Here is a 19,346-nt window from a genome sequence, read left to right on the forward strand (position 1 = left end):
GATTGGAAGGGAGTTTGAGCGATCCAAGGTTCGCGTGGCTAGAGGTAGGTCCAAGCAACTTGAACTTGAGGATATGTCTTCGGTCAGGATAACTACTAACGTGACAGATAACACGAATCCAAGTGATCGAAGGTCCAAGTGACTGAAAGACCAATTCATCAAGATATTCAAAAGATTATTTGATGGAGGCTGGCACATAGGCGTCCAGGCAACCGAAAGGATCTTCGAGGTGACCGAAAATAGAATAAAATTTACTGATCAAGTAAAGAATAACAATTGAGCTAGGGGTGACTAGAAGGGCTTCCAAGCACCTGAAGCACTTGCATAAATAGAGGTCGACAATACCTATCAAAACATTATTATTCACATCGTCTAGCAATACTTTCAAATGCTTTACTCGTCCAATATCAATGCTAGGCAACTCTACTCCTATTTTAATATTCTTTAATTAAGTTGTCGTTATTATTTACTTGTATTTGATTACTGCACTTTCATTATTCGAAAGATTTCAATAAAAGAGAAAGTATAGTGAATTTTTCCAAGATCGAACCATTTAATAGATCATCAGGTCATAAAGTAGCAATCATGAGAAATTATGAACCACGTTAAATTTTACTTATTTTAGGTTGCATTTATTACTTTAATTAAACATGATTTATTTTAAAGAATTATTCATCTCCATTAGTGTGACTCTCGGTCCTATTACTTTATTTACAATTATTATATGATCTTATGCTAGTCTATATATATACATATATAAGCACTTTAGTAATCCCTCCAAAGTGGTTCCAAAAAGCTTATTTATCTTAGTACATGACTCTTTGCATGGCAAATATATATGGCTATTGAACACGGATGTATATATTTCTAAATTAAGAGCAATGTACAACCATATAATATTTTGTTCAAAAACTATTAAATACACTAAACAACTCTAAAATTAAAAAGAAACTTGTAGGTAATTTTTAGGTATAAAGCAATTTGTCCAATTTGCTAAAGGCCCCAAACTGTCCTCAATTGGGGAAAAAATCATATATACTTCAGAGAGTTTAGTGAACCTATTACAATGATAATTTTTGTATTTAGGGTAGCTTAAAGTCATAATAATTTTATTCAACAAAACTATTACGTGAATCTAACCTTAAATTGATTTAAACTAAAGAAAATGTATAAATACTACTACAATTTTAAAAAATTATAGAAAAATTCATATCACTTTACCTTTTATATTATAAAATTTTTATCTATTTTTTTAATTATAATGTATACAGTAATTTTACACAAAATCACAATTAAAATTATTACATAAATTTGTTCATCCGTATCTTTGATTCGAGGCACATGTTAGACTGATTTGGAAGACCACACCGGACAAAGCATCCAAAAATGTCTTTGATAATAAAATAAAAAAGAAACGTTGCTTTGGCAATTTTTATTGAAAATGAACAATCTTTCAATTTTACGCTAATAAATATATAATATTAAATTTTAGAAAAATGATAGGTTCAGAAAAAAAAAAAATCTCAAAAAAATATTCAAAAATAGACATATAAAATGATAAGACCCACACAAAAATAAAATGCTAAATCACGAATTTATATCTCTATCCTTAAATATTTCCTTAGATTTTTTCCTTGTATCTATCATTGCTCTAAATTTTAATAACTTTATTTTAATTTTTTAAAAAAAAGCATTTCCTTAAAGGCACGAAATAAATATGAAGCCTATTCAAAGAAAATTTCTCATATCGGGATCCAAAACATATTTGCATACACCAATTCAAAAGCAATAAAATTTGATGATCATCAATTAAAGAGTATTGATTAGAAAGAGAAACTTCGCCTGAGGCTTCCAGCAAGCATGGCGCACCATGATCCAATCATTCAGAACAAACCATCCCCTGAAACCAAACGATGAATTTGTGAAATAAGATATGACAAGAGATAGATATACAATCTTTCTTAGTCAATTCTAGAAGAATAACAAATATTTGATTAATGAAATATTACAGTGACACTAATAATTTTTGACATTGCTGATTAGGAATTGCATGTTCCAAGTGTTCAGTTGTTTGCACGAGATAATTAACTTTGCCTCTTGACTTATTTCACATGCCAGAGAATTTAGAATGGCAAACATAAAAAAGCACAAAAGTAACTTACCAAATAAAGCAAAAGTACAGATAAACATACGTAATCCTTCATATGATTTATTGGCAAGTATTATCACCAGGGTTGATCAAGCGAACCTTTCCTACAAACAAAGTGAATCACAACAGTTAGTTAATCCATAAAAAAAAAACATAGACAAAAATGTGCATGTCAAAAGTGAAGTTAAATAGAGAATAATGGTTTCCTGGAAAGAAACAAAAAGTTCCAGAAGTAACTGCAATAGGCGAAATTGCTCGCCCCCGCCGCACCCAACCCAAGGCCATCACGAGGGAGATAAATCACGATAGCCGAGAGGACAAGTGATGAGTGGGGTGAGGTACACAGGGTCCGGAGATTTATGCCCCGACATCCCTGTGATTCGACCTCGCATTCTCAGCTACAAATGGTGGGATTAAAAAGTTCCAGAATTAAGACTATACGTGAGGGAGAGATTGAAGAGGATGGAGATAGGAAGAGGAAGGCAGAAGCATGTTTAGGTTTTATCTATTTTTATGGGGAGGTAAGAGAAAAGGAAAGATGGTGTTCCACTTTTTCCATTTTTAATCTGTCTGATTTTACATGGATCAATTTTGGTGAAAAAGAAAGATCAAGGGATCCCTCCCAGATCTCATTCTCCCAATCAACCCACTCAAGTAAAGTTTTTTTTGTTTTTCACTTTCCCTCTGTCAGTTAAGTAAGTTTTTTTTTTACTCTCTCTTTTTTTCACTTTAAGAATCTGTAAAACCCACCATAATTGTCTGGGACTATACAAGCTATTTTCAAACCAATAAAAATTATATGAAATGTTTTCTCCTTTACTCTATATTGTTTTCATTAGTTTTCTTGTTAAATATTTAGCATCTATACTTAATCTTTTGGAATTAGAGAAAAATTTATTCTCATAAATATTTGTCAATCTCTATTCTCCTTTTCAAGATTTCATGACTCAACTACAGCCTATATAATCAGAACAAAATTCTACATCACTTTTATTTTTATAAATAGGTACTAACTTTTCTTCCATTCTCCAATCTCCTTAATTCTAAAAGTTTCACTCGGTAACTCAAGCAATAAGTATACCTTCCAATTTTCAATAGAAAGATCACATAGGCCTACACTTTTTTTTTAATAAAGTACTCATTATATAATTTATCAAAATATTTTTTCCCATTTTCCTTTAATAGTGTTACTGTCCACAAATATCTTTCAATTTCCATTTTTATGCATCTAAATTTCTAAAATAAAATCTTTACATTTTCTATAGCTTTAGCAATCTGATAAGTATATTTCTCCTAATTCATGGTTCCTAGAGTTAGGGTTACAATATTTTTTCTTTTTGCCTCGATAACTACTTTGCACCTATTCAATATATTTTAATTTATACCCCCACGGGTTAGCGCAGTTATGGGTGTTGATGCAATAGGTCTTGAGGTCAATTTCCAGCGGATGTAAAAATATCTCGCAGATGTCTAACCTCCCCCATGCAAAGGGCCACTACACTAGGGCAAATGCCCCTCGTGATTATCCGCTTCTAGAGTGTGTAGGGCCACCTGAAAGGCCGCTAAGGTAACGATTTCACATTTTGATGCAATATATTTTAATTTATACAATTTTACCAATCTTTAATAGGTGTTTTCTTTAAACTAATAGTTTTTAGTACTTCACACCACCACCAACTCTCTTTATTTTGCACCTCTAGCTTTAGGCCCTATAAAAAATATTGTAATATTCTTGATCTTATTTGTCATTGAGTTCACATAAATATTTAACAAATTCTTCATTCCAAACTTCCTTTTTCCATTTTTTTCTTTCAAAAATCAAATTATCGTTTTTAAAAGTGCACTATCTAGTCCTTCCAAAACAATATTTTCTTAGACCTATATTTAACATATTAGTTGGTGGGGGTTGAAACATCCTGAAGTATTACTTACAATTTTTGCATGCAATTCCAGCTATCTTTCTAGTAAGGAAAAAAAATCTAATTGCCTATGATTATCACCACTAATCATATACTCATCTTAAAATAAGTATCAAGGATCATAAGATGTAGCAAAATCCAAAATCATCCTACCTTATATTTTTTTCCAAATAAAAAAATCCCCTAGTACACCTATTGTTTTATGGACTCTCCCGACTTTGCATGTTGTTGCTTCCAACCCTCATTAGTTGTTCTACCACTAAGCAGTAGGTTTTGCAACTATTACATGTAATGATATCTGGTATATGGTATATTGAATTTTAATAGATTGTCAGAACTTTTTAGGGACTCCTAAATCCTTACCCACATGAATATCATTGTAAACTAAGAAGAGAATGAATTTGTCACAGCTTAATTTCATCTAATATTCCAGTGCGCATAAAACCGGAAAAATTTATACTATAAACATTGTCCCATAGTGTAGTGAATACAAACCTGCATTCTATACAATCATTCACACAAACAATTGTTCAATAAGTTTCCACACTAACAGAATAAAGCAAAACGAGTGATAACTTTGATACTTGAAAAGGCAAATTGAGAGGGTTTCCATATGCATTAATACATACCATCACGGCGCACACAGATTTCGGGAACATTTTTCACCTGCCCAGTGATGCTGTCATTGTATACTCTAGTCTCAATGTCGCCCTCAACAAAGACAGAGGAGCTGAAATGAAGCATAAAACATAGATACTCCATAGTAAGGCTAACTACTAACGTGACAATGTTGACTGTGATGAAAAAAGAAACTACTACTAAAAAGTAGTAACAAAAAATACTAACATTGTTAAAGAAAAGAAAAGAAAAGATGATATACTTCTTTGCTAACTGTTGAACAGAATAAGCCTCGAGGTGCTCATTGTGAACAGAAATTCGATGCCACTGAGCAGGTCTAGGCAAATGTTCTTTTCCGCTAATTCTCTGGTCATACATACCTCCTGTTCCAACAGTAAATATTGTAACGGTCTTCCCATTCCTTAATATCTTCTGTATAGGAGCCTGACCAATTTTGCCACAAATAATTGCCTAAATGAAGAAACCTATATTAATGTGGATTTCAAAAAATATAAAATAAAAAATAGGACTGTAAGGATGAATTATACTTGTGATAAAAATACATCAAAACTATAAAATAAAATTAGTTACTATACCTTGTGCACACCTCTGAAGTTTCCACCCTTTTCGGGGTCTACACCTTGTGGTTCTAATATTTTACCTTCAACAAAATCATTATCCTCAATTTCATTATTATCCTCACCATCATTTAATGATATAGTTGAGAAACATGCTTGGGAACCTCGCCAATGACCTGTAAATATGAAAAAAAAATCTTTACACAAAAAAGATAAGACAATATTTCTTCTTGGAAATAATCATCGGCATCATCATCATGTGATGTTTACCAAACTATTTAGGGTTGACTATATCCATCTATCAAGCTTTATACAATCTATATAACATGTAATGTTCAAATTAATTGACTAATATAATCTATGGTTTCACTACCACTTAAAGTGTTTGAATTAATTGACTAATAGAATTAATTGACTAATAGAGCCTTCCACTCTACTACTAGATTTATCTTTTTGACTACAGAATGTACCAATTGTCTTTAAACATCTAAATATCATCTTGATCTATTTTATCTCATTTTATCGTTATTGAGACTACACCTAGCTCCTCTTGAATATTATTATCATTTTAATCTTATCCTTTTTGGTAACTATAGAATACTAATATTCTACTTGGAAAAAAGTGCAAAATTTCTTATTATAGGTCCTTCATAAAGTGATCTTACCATTTTCTTCCAAGTAGAGCATAAAAGTTACTAAGAGGAGTAAATTTCATTTAGTTTCTCATAGTTTACCTATTTTTTTTATTTCAATCCCTATCATTTAAGATATTGGCAACCAATAGTTTGCAAAACAAATATAAAATACCTCCTTTGTCAACACTAACAAAGACAACATGGTTCATCTCAAGGAATCAATGTGATTCTGGGAAATAGGCAATAGGCAATCGGCCAACCACCTAACACCTAGGCAACAGGAGCAACACCTGACACCTCAGTTTTGAGATTGTATAGCATCTAGAAAGTGGTTAAAAAACGATTCTTGAAAGTAAAAAAAAATTGAGATCGCTCTTACAAATGCAAAGACCTTTAAAAACAGTGTTACTAGACCAAAGATGTAAGTGTGGAAAAATAAAACGATGCCAACAAGAGTATTTACATGATTTGACAGTGTCCAAGCTCCTAGTCCACATCCTATCTCCTTTCCAAAGTGGAGAAACTATGCAAACTTTTTTCTGTTTTATAGCTAAGAATGGAATATAAGAAAAAATAATATATATAATCTTAATGTCATATAGCATAATATGAGCAAATGGACACAATCAAATCAATAGTCATTCGAAATAGTTGTGTTCGACGTTGTTCGAAATGCCTTTGCTTAATATTTACAGAGTGGGAACATGAATGATGATCAACAATCAACTGATTCAACTTTATTAGTCGATTGATCCACTATTCTCAAAACTCTATTTGTAATGATCATTGCTCACCTTTACTCCATCCACTTGACTCAATCTCTACCATTAGTCAATTGTTCCTACTTCAATCGACTCAACTGCATTCTATCGACTAGTCTGGACCAAACTTCCACACGACCAACTTGTTCTTGAGGTTGCTATTTCATTGGATCATGACCAATTTACTTGGATATTAATAGATTCTTCTTCTAACTGTCATCAATTGACTATTCTATAACATCAATCAACTAAACCAAATGAACTCATGACCAATTCCCTTGAATTCTGACTGTATCATTAGTCGATTATTTTGTGTCAATATTCGACATCTTGATATCCTTTTACTTTGCGATTGTTGACATGGCATAAATCGACTCCAATTCCTCTAGTTGACTCATATCCCCTCTAATAAGCTTATGTTATAGAGATAAAGTCAAACGATCATTTATGGTCGAATTCAAATATACCAATCAAGTCAACTCAGCAATTGACTATGGTGAGTGAGGCCAAAACAAAAACCTTTTCACTTCTACAAGCAACATGTCGTCGATTGACCACATTGTCAACACGAGTAACTTGTCGGCTGAACATATATATTAGTCACCTACTCTCCCTTGACCTCTAGCAATCTTGTCGCCTTCAACCTAGAAACCATGTTCCCTAGTTAAGTTTGTGCCAAAGTAGAAAACTTTTATATAAAACCAAAATAGCATTCTCTTGAACTCTCATCACACATTTCTTCAAGTCAATCCTACTCCATCCCTTGAGACCTCCCTAGTTAACTGAACCAATATTAACTACGCCTCCAACCTTCAATCTCTACTCAATCAATTCGGGTTAACTGAGCCAATATTATCTTTGACATTTGTCGAACTTGCTAGGAGATCCATCTTTGGGACTTCCATCTACCAAGGCTCCACCTTTAGAAATTATTGTCAAGCATCCGGTCTTCCTTGATCTACCAACACTTCACTTGCTAAACATCTAGTTCTCCTTATCCTACCAGGACTTCACCTACTGAGCATCCAATCTTACTTGACCTATCGACACTTCAACTTCCAAGAGCTCACTACCAAAACCTCATGTTTGCCAAGACTTTGCCTCTTGGACTTTCATTTGCCAAATCGACCAAACTGCAAAAGTTAATTTCAAGATTCTACAACTAAGGGTGAGTATTCGGTTAAAACCAAACCAAACCAAATTAACCGAACTAAACCGATTTTTTTAAACAAACTGGACCGATCGTTTTTTTTTTTTAAATCGAGCAAAATGAACCGATAAAATATCGATTAATTTAGTCGAAAACTAAATTAACCTAATTTTTTGAAAAAAAAAAACAGTTTTTTTAATAAAAATCAATTTCAATCTTAAAAAAATAGGGTCTAAGAATTTGATTTGGTCCAAAAATTCGGTTAATTGGTCTATTTGGTTTAACTCGATAAGAAATTGTAAAACCAAACCGAACCGAATTAACTGATTTTTTTTTTAAGAGAAACTGAATTTTCGAGTAAACCAAACCGAATTTTAAAATTCAGTCAATTTGTTCAGTTTAACCGAGTTTTTGTTCACCTCTATCTACACCTACACACTTGAGATATATGTAACCAAATAAGTCCAAATTAGTAGACAAGTCAATTAGCCAACCACATCAAAGCCAACCCAACTCAAAACTTCCCCTAAAACTAGGAGGATGCCTTTTTAACAATTCTCTCCATTTTTTAAATAAAAAATGCAACTCTATTTTCTCATCCCCCCATTTGGCATATTTAAAAAACCTAGTTAAAACCGATAATAAAATATACAATACCATCAAAAGTTTAAAACCTCCCCTTAATGTTAGCTCCATGTTTTAGGGCGCTTCTCCCATTTAAGATCGTCAAATATAACTTCCATGAACAAGACCAATGATCGTGAATCCTTCAAGAGTCATTATTTTACCGCATTAACTTAAATCAAGGTTAGAGAAATATATGAAAAAAGAATAAATCTTGTTGTTTATGTTCAAGGCAATTGACTGAATAGTGAATACAATGACAGCCACTTAAGTTGATCAATCAATTGACTGTCACTATAGACGCTCAAATGAGTTTCTGATTCAATTGAATTTCTAAAAATCGTGCAGCCAAACTATGAAAATTCATTAGAAATTATACGATTGTAAAAAATTGTCAAAATTTTACACACATCTATAATTTGTTAATATCTATCAAGGAAAAATATATTTCAAAAATAACTTCTTCTATTTTGTAAACCATTAAATCTACAAAATAAATATCAAACAAACATAAAATATATTAGAGGGAGATCATAAAGTTGGTTATATGATGGCATAGATAAAAAAAAAAGTAAAATTTCCTAACTAGCATATAAGCCAAAAATGAATGTCACGGTTCATCATACTTAATAAGTCAAATTTGTCATGCATAACAAATCATCAAGCATCAACCTAAACCACCATTGGACTCCTCTTTTTTAATCCTCACATGGGTATTGTCCTATCTTCTAACTCAGCATATTGTATATCTCATCCTGCCTACTGTCAAAACTCATTAAATTTGGTAGTCTGAAGATCTAGTATCCCCTGAATGCATGCCAATCTAGCGGACACATTATGTAGTCTTGATGGTGGAGGTGGCTTATGAGTTGCCTTTTCACCTTCATCCTCATTATCATCCTCTTCGGCTAACTATCACCCTTACTTTCAGATAATGATCGATAATCAATGGTCATGCCTACTGATACGGCAAATGGGAGTTGGTTAGGGCTCATGGGTTAGCCGGTCGACAAAGATGATAAAGTCAAAAGTCAAAGACTTGCCTCACAAACACCTTTCGATCGGTCTTCCAGGACTTTGCTCTTCTCCCTCCCGATCGACAGAGTCGATCGAACAATGTAGTTCACAAAGTAAGCAAGTCAAGGTGGGCCTTATTCCTGGATCGAACCAGATCCACTCGGGACTTTGCTCCCTAGTCTCCCAATCGGCTTTGCTAATCGAACAATGCAGATCACATAGTAAGCAAGCCAAGGTGGGCCCCACTCCCGGTTTAGATCGGATACACTCTGGACTCTACTCCTTAGTCTCCCGATCGGCTCTGCCGATTGGACAATGCAGATCACATAGTAAGCAAGCCAAGTTGAGCCCCACTCTCGGCTCGGACCCGATCCACTCGGGACTCTGCTCCCTAGTCTCCCGATCGGCTTTGCCGATCAGACAAAGTAGTAGGAAAAACAAATATGGTCCAACCAAAATAGCCACGTGCCTCTGGTCCTCTTGATTCACATACAGTACATTAAGGCCACATAAAGACAAAATCCCTCTTTTAAAAGGGGCTCATCTTCAGATCCATTTTCTAGACAAACAAGCCCAATGGTTTCCTCGAAAACCTGGCGGCCCCAAAAACCCACCTTTTGCCATTAATGCAGCATATTGATTTGTCAAGGGATGTATCTGCGTATAGATACTAGCATGCGCAATACGCCTTGACCATACTTGTATGATTGATATGACAAGTATACCGATGTGACAGCCTGACTTATTGCAAGATAATGCCTCATTAATGTGGAGATTGTGAGAGGCATTATATAAGGGGGTCCCTCTATGTTGACACAAGTACGCGCGCTATCAATGGCAGAGGTTATGGGCCATCAATTGGTAAAATTATGGCAACAATTATGACTAAGATTTCAAGATCTAATTTATCATAATTTGTGTATTAGCTGTATATATTCTTACCTAAAACAGATTACTGTATCTATTCTTACCTAAAGTAGATTAGCAGTAATTAGAGTAATTGCTATAAATATTTTTTTGTCTCAAATATAGGTTGTACAACAATGTTTATTTAAAGTAAAGATCATCAAAGAAAATGACATTTAGTCATTTCATTAAATTTTGTCATAGTATCATAACCAAGTTCTGAAATTAATAACTGAATCTTCGAATCTTTGTCGGTTTCTTTTGTTTTTGTTTTACAGAGTTTTCTGGTTTGCTTTCATTTTTTTTGGGTTGCTTAATTTTTTATCAACAACTTTGGCTCTGGGATTTCATTTTATTCTGAAGAATGTACAATTTTCTTGAAAGAATGTCTACATAGACTTTGACTATCAAGTTTATGAAAAGAATTATGCAGCATGGGAATTTCAATTCAGAATGTTTCTAAAAGGGAAGGAGCTTTGGAATCACATTAATGGGTCAGCTCCTGCTCCTAAAGAAGGTACAGAACTTAGTCAATGGGAGGCAAAGGATGCTCGAATCATCTCTTGGATTTTAGGTTCTATTGAGCCTCATATGGTGAACAATTTACGTTTCTTTAGTACAGCTAAGGAGATGTGAGATTATCTGCAACGCATATATCATCAAGATAACACTACAAGAAAATTTCAACTAGAACTTGAGATTGGTAACTTTAGTGAAGGGCATCTCCCTATTGAGCAGTATTATTCTAGATTTATTAATCTATGGAGCGAATATTCTGGTATTATCTATTCAAAGGTAACTAAAGAGCCTTAGCCAGCCTTCAAGCAATTCATGAAGATAGTAGACGCGATCAGTTTTGATGAAACTGAGGCCAGAATTTGAAGTTACACGGATTGGATTACTGAATAGAAATCCTGTCCCTTCCTTGGATATATGTCTTGGAGAATTGTTACCTGAAGAACAAAGAATGGCTACACAAGCTGTTCTAGGTTTATCCAAGGAGATATCTGGGATTGTTAATGTTGCTTATGCTGCTAAGGGAAGAACCAAGAACAGGGACAAATGCAGTGCTATAGTTGCAAAGAGTTTAGGCATATTGCCTGTAATTGTGGTAAGAAGTTCTGCAATTATTGTAAACAAAATGGACACATTATCAAGCAATGTCCTACATAATCTTCAGAAGTATACTGATAAACAAAATATTCAAATTGCTAATGATAGTAATCTTCCAATTACAACCATTGGTGATATTGGACCTTCCTTTCGTCATGTATTTGTCTCGCCTGGATTGTCTACTAGTTTAATTTCTGTTGGGCAGTTGGTGGATAATAACTGTGATGTAAATTTCTCTCGTTGTGGTTGTCTCGTGCAGGATCAGAGGTCAAGGAAGGTGATCGCGAGGCGGCCAAAAGTGGCAGATTATTTCTATTGCAATTTACTATTCCTAGAACTTTGACTTTGGCTTCTATTATTATTGAAAATAAAGCTGACGTTTGGCATAAACGATTGGACCATCCAAATGTGATATTGTCTCATTTGATGAAGCATGGTTTTCTTGGCAACAAAAATTAATGTTCTTCTAATAGTTTATCTCTTGATTGCTCTGTTTGTAAACTAGGAAAGAGAAAGTGTTACCTTTTCTTACCTATTGTACGCTAATACATGTTGTGAGATTATACATAGTGATGTTTGGGGTGTTACTCCTATCATTTCACATGCGCAGTATAAATATTTCGTGACATTCATTGATGACTATAGTCGTTTCACATAGATATATTTTTTGCGTACTAAAGCTGAAATGTTAACTGCTTTCAAAATTTTTGTGGTGATGAGTATGTCACATGATTTCCAAGCTTTCATACAACAGAAAGGCATTATATCTCAATGATCATGACCTTATACCCCTCAACAGAATGGAGTGGTTGAACGGAAGAACCGTCGCTTGCTGGATATGGTTCGCACTTTACTCTTAGAGACATCAGTTCCGCCTAGATTTTGGGTGGAAGCTCTGTCGATTGTAGTTTATCTGATTAATCGGCTACCTTCTCAACAATTGAATTTTTATTCTCGGTATTCCCGTCTTTTTGGTTTGCAGCCTAATTATCGTATGCTACACACTTTTGGATGTGTTTGCTTGGTTCACTTACCTTCAAATAAATGTCAAAAGCTTATAGCTCAATCAGTAAGGTGTGCAATTATGAGATATAGCATTACTCACAAAGGATTTCTGTGTTATGATGCTACCACTAATCAACTGCGTGTTTCTAGAAATGTGATTTTCTTTGAACATGAGTACTATTTTTAGCAGCAAGATCTCCCTTCAAATGGTATTCTTCCTAGCTTTGATGATATATCTCCTTCCATTGAGCATTTTAAATCTAGTTTTGTCTATCAGCGACAACAACCCCCATCATCGCAAATCCTTCCTAACCCTGATCCAGTGCCCATTTCAGTGGCTCCTCGAAGATCTAATCGTATCAGTCGTCCTCCTGATAGGTATGATTTTTCTACTATTTTAGCTGATATTATAGTTCCTACCTCTTACTCTCAGATCGCTAAACATGTATGTTGGGAGAAAGCTATGCAAGAGGAACTTCAAGCTTTTCGAGAGAACCATACTTGGAATATTGTTCCTTGTCCCACTAGTATTAAACCCATTGGTTGTAAATGGGTATATTCTATTAAGATGAGATATGATGGCTCATTTAATCAATACAAAGCAAGGTTTGTAGCACTCGGAAATCGACAAGAGTATGGAGTTGATTATGAGGAGACATTTGCACCAGTAGCAAAAATGACGACAGTGCAACTTGTTCTAGCTATTGCTGTTTCTAAGGGCTAGTCATTACCACAGATGGATGTTAAGAATGCCTTTTTACATGGGGATCTTAAGGAAGCAATTTATATGACTCCACTAAAATTATTTTCTACACCCTCTTCTATGTTTGTAAACTAAAAAAGTCACTCTATGGTTTCAAACAAGCTCCGCGTGCTTGGTTTGATAAGTTTTGATCCATGCTTATTTGCTTCTCTTTTGTCCACAGTCAATATGATTCCTCTTTGTTTCTTTACAAGACTGCTAAAGGAATTGTTTTGCTCCTAGTGTATATTGATGATATCATTATTACAGGGATGGGCTCTGAATTGATTTCTCAGTTTCAACAACTCCTTCAAAGCTCTTTCATATGAAGGACTTGGGTCCTTTACGCTATTTTTTATCCCTTGAAGTGAACTCTACAGCCGCTGGTATTTTCTTAAATCAACATAAATACATTCAGGAGATAATTACATTGGTTGGTCTTCGAGATGGTCGATCTGTTAATACTCCCTTAGAGGTGAATGTTAAATATCGTTATGATGAGGGTGATTTTCTTCCTGATCCCTCCTTATATAGACGTTTAATGGGGAACTTGAATTATTTAACTATTACTCGACCTGACATTTCTTTTGTTGTTCAACAAGTTAGCTAATTTATGCAAGCCCCTCGACACCTTCACTTGGCTTTTGTTCGTCGCATTGTTCGCTATTTGAAAGGCACTTCTACAAGAGGTCTTTTCTTTCCTATGGATTCTCCTATTCATTTGGTTGTATATAGTGATGCTGACTGGGCTAATTGTTCTAATACTCGACGTTCCATTAGTGGTTGGTGCATGTTCATTGACAACTCGCTTGTCTCTTGGAAAAGCAAGAAGCAAGATTGGGTGTCGAAATCATCAATATCGTGCTAAATCCTCTGCATGTTCTGAGATTGTTTGGCTTCGAGGACTGTTGGGTGAGCTTGGATTTCCTCAATGGAACCTACTCCGCTTCATGCGAATAATATTAGTGCTATCCAAATTACAATTAACCCAGTGTTTCACGAGCTCACCAAACACGTAGAAGTGGATTGTCACTCTATTCGTGAAGCATATGATGCCCATGTCATTTCTTTACCTCCTATCACCACTATTCAACATATTTACTAAGGCTCTCTCACGACAACATCATTTACTGGTTACCAAATTGATGCTTTCTGATCATCCAACATCAATTTGAGAAGGGATATCAATAGCAGAGGTTGTGGGTCATCAATTGCTAAAATTATGATAGCAATTATGGCTGAGATTTCAAAATATAATTTACCATAATTTGTGTATTAGCTGTATATATTCTTACCTAAAATAGATTAGCAATAATTATTGTATATATTCTTACCTGACGTAGATTAACAGTAATTAGTATAATTGCTGTAAAAAATTTCTTGTCAAAAATTTCTTGAACAACAATTCTTATTTAAAGAAAAGATCATCAAAGAAAATGGCATTCAGCCATTTCATCAAATTTTGTCACACGTGTCTCTAGCTACTCATTTTTCCTACACTTTTGCTACTTGCTGCTCTTGTTGTTCTTGCGCCATCATCACTATTTGACTTGATCGTCGGAGTGGCTGCGTCAGGTACCCCCTCCCCTAGCTCACCTGCTAACGATCCCTTTCCCCCTTTTTTCTGTGGATCGATTGCAGGGAATTGTTTGGACTTCACAGTAAGGTGTTCATTGGAGTTCTTCGAGCTAGACAACGCCAACGCCATCTCACTGGCCTTCCATCTATCGCAACTTCTAGACGGGATCGCCTATTAAAGAGTGATGCCTAGCTCCGATTTAGCCATAGTCAGGGACAACGACTGAAGAATCCCCCAAGAGGCGTTAATTCCTCTAAACAGTATGAATATTGTAATGATGATATCGAACAACATATATACTTTCCTATGAGTGGGAAGGAGTAATAGATGATGGACTTAAAGCATACATTATAAAAAGATAAGGATGCCTAATCTTGGCTTGACCCGTTGTGATATTAGGAAGAAGAAATCCAATAACGACTTTATATAATATGTTGTTTGAAGCAGATAAATCTACTACAGAAAAAATATAGGTAGGTGGGGGTATGTGCCCATGGAAATAGTAGCTATACAAGGAGTTAGCAGCGACTCCAAATAGCTCAAGTTTCTCACCAAAATTGGGAAAACACACAAATGTGCTATCTAACTCCCTACCCTCTAGAAACTCTTTAAGTATAATAAGAGAAAATACAAAGTCAATTATCTAAATATGTTCCTCAAATGTTTGTCAACTACAAATTGTTATAGAACTCTTTGTAGAGATCCACATTGTCATGAGTACAATAGATTATTTTATGCAACATATAGAAATCTACAATGTTGGTTACATTTGGGCATAATAATAACAAACAAGGTCTCAAAATGAACAAACAACTTGTGATATAAGCCTCACTAACCAACCAAACAAGCTTAAAAATATAAAAGTTTCAAAAAATCAAATAAACTCGAATAAAGAGCACCATAAGATCTAAACAAACCAAACGCAAGCAAAACTCAAACCCAAGCTTGAACCATTTCAATAGCTCGGTTCATTTTAGGCTTAATTTTGCTTAGTTACCTTATCAAAAAAGCTTGCTAGTATACAAATTTTGACTAACTCAGCTTAGTTCATTTAGAGCCCTACACTCAATTGTCAAATCTCTAGTATTCTACAAAAGAAAATCTAGAATTTGTGCTTAGGTGTGAGCATAGTTTAAAATCTCGAGTCGTATCAAAGTTTCGACTTATGAACGAAACGATACGATTTCGGTACCGTATAATGCAATGTCAATATGATTTGATATTTTTAAATATAAAATATATTAATTAAAATAATCTAAATATTAAAAAATTAATTAAAAAAAATATTATATATATATATATATATATATATATATATATATATATATGGGATCAAGGCACTCTTATATGATAAATAAATAAATTATTATTATATATTTTCAAAATTAAAATAAATAATATATATATAAAGTTAATGCGATAATTTTATTAGGATCTGTTTAGATTATCCCTATTATATCTAGGAGTTTATTGAAATTATTACTATAAGTTTAATTATTAAATGTTAAGCTAAATCTCGCACCTGCAACCCCACGTGAGGTCACGACAACCTCCGTGAACCCACATGAGATCATCGCGACATCCATGATAAGTCGCCGTGGGAGATTGTCGAGGCCTCCGTGATAGGTAGTCGTAGCCTCCATGACCCTGTAGGAGGTCGTCGCAACCTCCACGGGAGTTCGCCATGGGATTGTGATGGCTTTTGTGGCCTCCTACGGGGTCCGGAGGCTGCGGGATTGTGGTGGCTTCCGCGGCCTTCTGTGGGGTCATGGAGGCAGGAATAACAAATTTCGCTCGTTTCTCCCAACACAGTACAAAATTTTAAACCATAACTATGAGGAACTAGTCTTATAAGACAAACCCTCGCCAAATCCACCAACTCGGCATTTTTGACTTCTTTGTCTACAAATATGCATAAGATGTATGAACACAATGAATGATGCATGAACATTAGGAATGAAGCATGGGCATAAACCAAAAACACGAAACAAAACCAAGATTAGCCATGATCATAAGTAAAATGACATAAAAATGAATTTTAATGTAACTCCTTAATTAGGCTCCAAAAGGTTTTAACTTGGGATTAGATTGATGATCTGGTAAAAAGAAGGGCTTAAGAAAATTTTCCACACGAGTTGGGTTAGGAGAGGAACAAAATTTCTTAATAAAGTTAACTAAAACTGTAGAGTTCCTACTTATACCTATTGTGATCAGTCAACCGAATGCAACACATCAGTCAACTAATTGTCGATTAGTCAACCACATTTTCTTATTCGTCGGCTGGCCAATTGACTAAAGTCTAAAATCAATCAACTGCCAAAATTTAATCTGAACAGTAAAAAGTCAATAACACAATTAGTAGAAAAATATAAACGACAAAGAAGACCTTCGATAGCGTATCTAACCTAGTGGAAATCTCGGCTGTGCAAAACTTCCCTTCAAATGCTCAAGAACTCTCCCCCTTAACAAACGTAGCTTCATACTTGAGCTAAAATAAAACCTGGTGAACACATGAGTGAATAAACATCACAGTTAAAAAAAAAAAAAAAAAACTTACACATGACACTGAATCATTGAAAAGCATAAAGCAGCATAGAAGACTAATCATCAGCCAGCACTTAGTCACATAATGTCAACAAAACTCCAGTGAAATGCAACATGGTTGCGGCTTGACTGAGAAGCACAGGAGATGATACCTAGCGTGTGACAGAACTGCAAAGCAGGAGGGAGGAACGCCTCTGGTTCAATTCGTCACTCAAGGAGCAGCCCGCAGATTCGTTGCCGATTGGGGGAGGAGAACTTCACGCCAGATCGTTTTTGGAGCTGCGCATGCTTCCGCTGTGGGTCAGAGGGGAGGGAAATCTGTGGGATTTAGGGCTTTTGAGAGATTTGATATGTTTCGATCAAACTAGGTCTGCCCTCGGGCCGGATCCGATTGTGATCGAGTCAACGGGCTAATTATCTATTGACCCGATTCAATGGATCGGATCCATATGGGTTGGATGCGTAATCAGCACGGATGGATTGATTTTGGGTCCGAGTTAAATTTAACAGGCGAATTAGCCAATTGAATCGTCGATTCAATCGGAACCGCCGGTTTAATCGGACCACGATTCGTCTATATTTTCTTTAAAAAAAATAAATTTTTTAATTAATTTAAATTTTTACAATAAAATCTCTCATTTAAATAATATTTATAATATTTTAATAATATTAATAGTGTCATTCTATATAAATGTGGAATTGGGAGTGTTCCGCTTTCTATTAAAGTAAACTTTTTAACCGCTTTCTCCTAAATTTTCTAATGTAAAATTATTCCATCTTTAAATCATTAAATTTATTAATTCGTTTAACTTTCTTAATTGGTCACGATTTTATTTTATTTTTTTATTCATTAGATTTATAGACACCATTTGACTTATATAATATATAATAAATTATTAGTTTCGAACTGTGATCAAGACTGGATCGAACCAATGCAATATATGACGTTTCAATTTAGAGGTGGTAATTGATCACGGTCCGAGGTCAATGCATTTTAAAGAATTAAGGGGATAATTATTTTATTACTTATAATATTATAATTTATATTTAATTTGATTTTAATAATATATAAATAATATAATATAATTTAAATTTTATACATCATGCATAATATGGTCTCAAAATTTATATATATATATATATATATATATATATATATATATTAATTATTCAATTTTTTTTTTAGTTTTTTACTTAGCTTGTCTATGTACTTTCCTTTGAAAGGATTAGGATCAACTTACTTTTACTTAATAAGTATCATACCAAGGAATTGAGTGAAAGTTAAGCTTGACTTTGTCCTATTGTATCGCATATATTGATTTTGTCATGATCAAAGTCTAGAGATTGATGTTGAATTTCACCTTGATCTCACACTCCTTTATATCTAACCCATCCTTCAAGCACTCTTCTTGTCTAAGAATGTGTTACCTACACTAAAATAAAACTTTGATACTATTATAGATATTGTTAACATTTCATGAGCAATAACAGTTAAAATAGATATGTAGATGTATTTTTCTTCCATCTGTCTAATATGTGTAAGTTATCATAGTTTTTTTTTAAAAAAAAAAATATCAATAGAAGAACATAGGTAAAATTTAAGTTCATTTACTTGAGAATGAAATGCCTTATTAAGACTCCACATGATTGACTTCGACAAGCACTATTATATATAAAAAGTTATTATAATATTTTCTTATTATTTGTTTTATTTCTGTAGTGATCTACATTTATTTGTTTGCTTTTTACAAAATCAATTACATCAATTAGGAATTGAGAGAATCAATTGCCACAGAATTTTTCTTTTCCATCTTTAAAATAGATTTTGATTATTATACTTGTGTACATATATTTTTAATTGTCTTCAATGTGAATAATATATACAAAAAAAAATCATCCTCTTTCTTTTGCTATTGAATTTTTCATGTATTAGAGCATTAAAAATCTTGAAAATTGCATACTTTGACGGCAATGGGAGAATAAAGTTCAAAGAACAACCAATCAGA

At 34.0% G+C, this 19,346-nt stretch overlaps 1 protein-coding gene across 1 annotated transcript; it reads right to left on the reverse strand.

The window, feature by feature from the left end:
- Positions 1–1,712: 1,712 nt before the first annotated feature.
- LOC121985340 (single-stranded DNA-binding protein, mitochondrial-like) lies at positions 1,713–17,670 on the reverse strand. The gene is made up of 7 exons (XM_042538727.1): positions 17,493–17,670; positions 17,202–17,296; positions 5,283–5,440; positions 4,949–5,157; positions 4,698–4,798; positions 2,163–2,253; positions 1,713–1,900 (listed from the first exon to the last, which is right to left on the reverse strand). The coding sequence occupies exons 2-6, from the start codon at positions 17,275–17,277 to the stop codon at positions 2,210–2,212; spliced, it is 588 nt and encodes a 195-aa protein (XP_042394661.1). The 5' UTR covers positions 17,278–17,296; positions 17,493–17,670; the 3' UTR covers positions 1,713–1,900; positions 2,163–2,209.
- Between the last annotated feature and the right edge of the window lie 1,676 nt (positions 17,671–19,346).

Source organism: Zingiber officinale, chromosome 5B (genome assembly GCF_018446385.1).
Source record: "Zingiber officinale cultivar Zhangliang chromosome 5B, Zo_v1.1, whole genome shotgun sequence".
In the NCBI taxonomy this organism is placed as follows: Eukaryota; Viridiplantae; Streptophyta; class Magnoliopsida; order Zingiberales; family Zingiberaceae; genus Zingiber; species Zingiber officinale.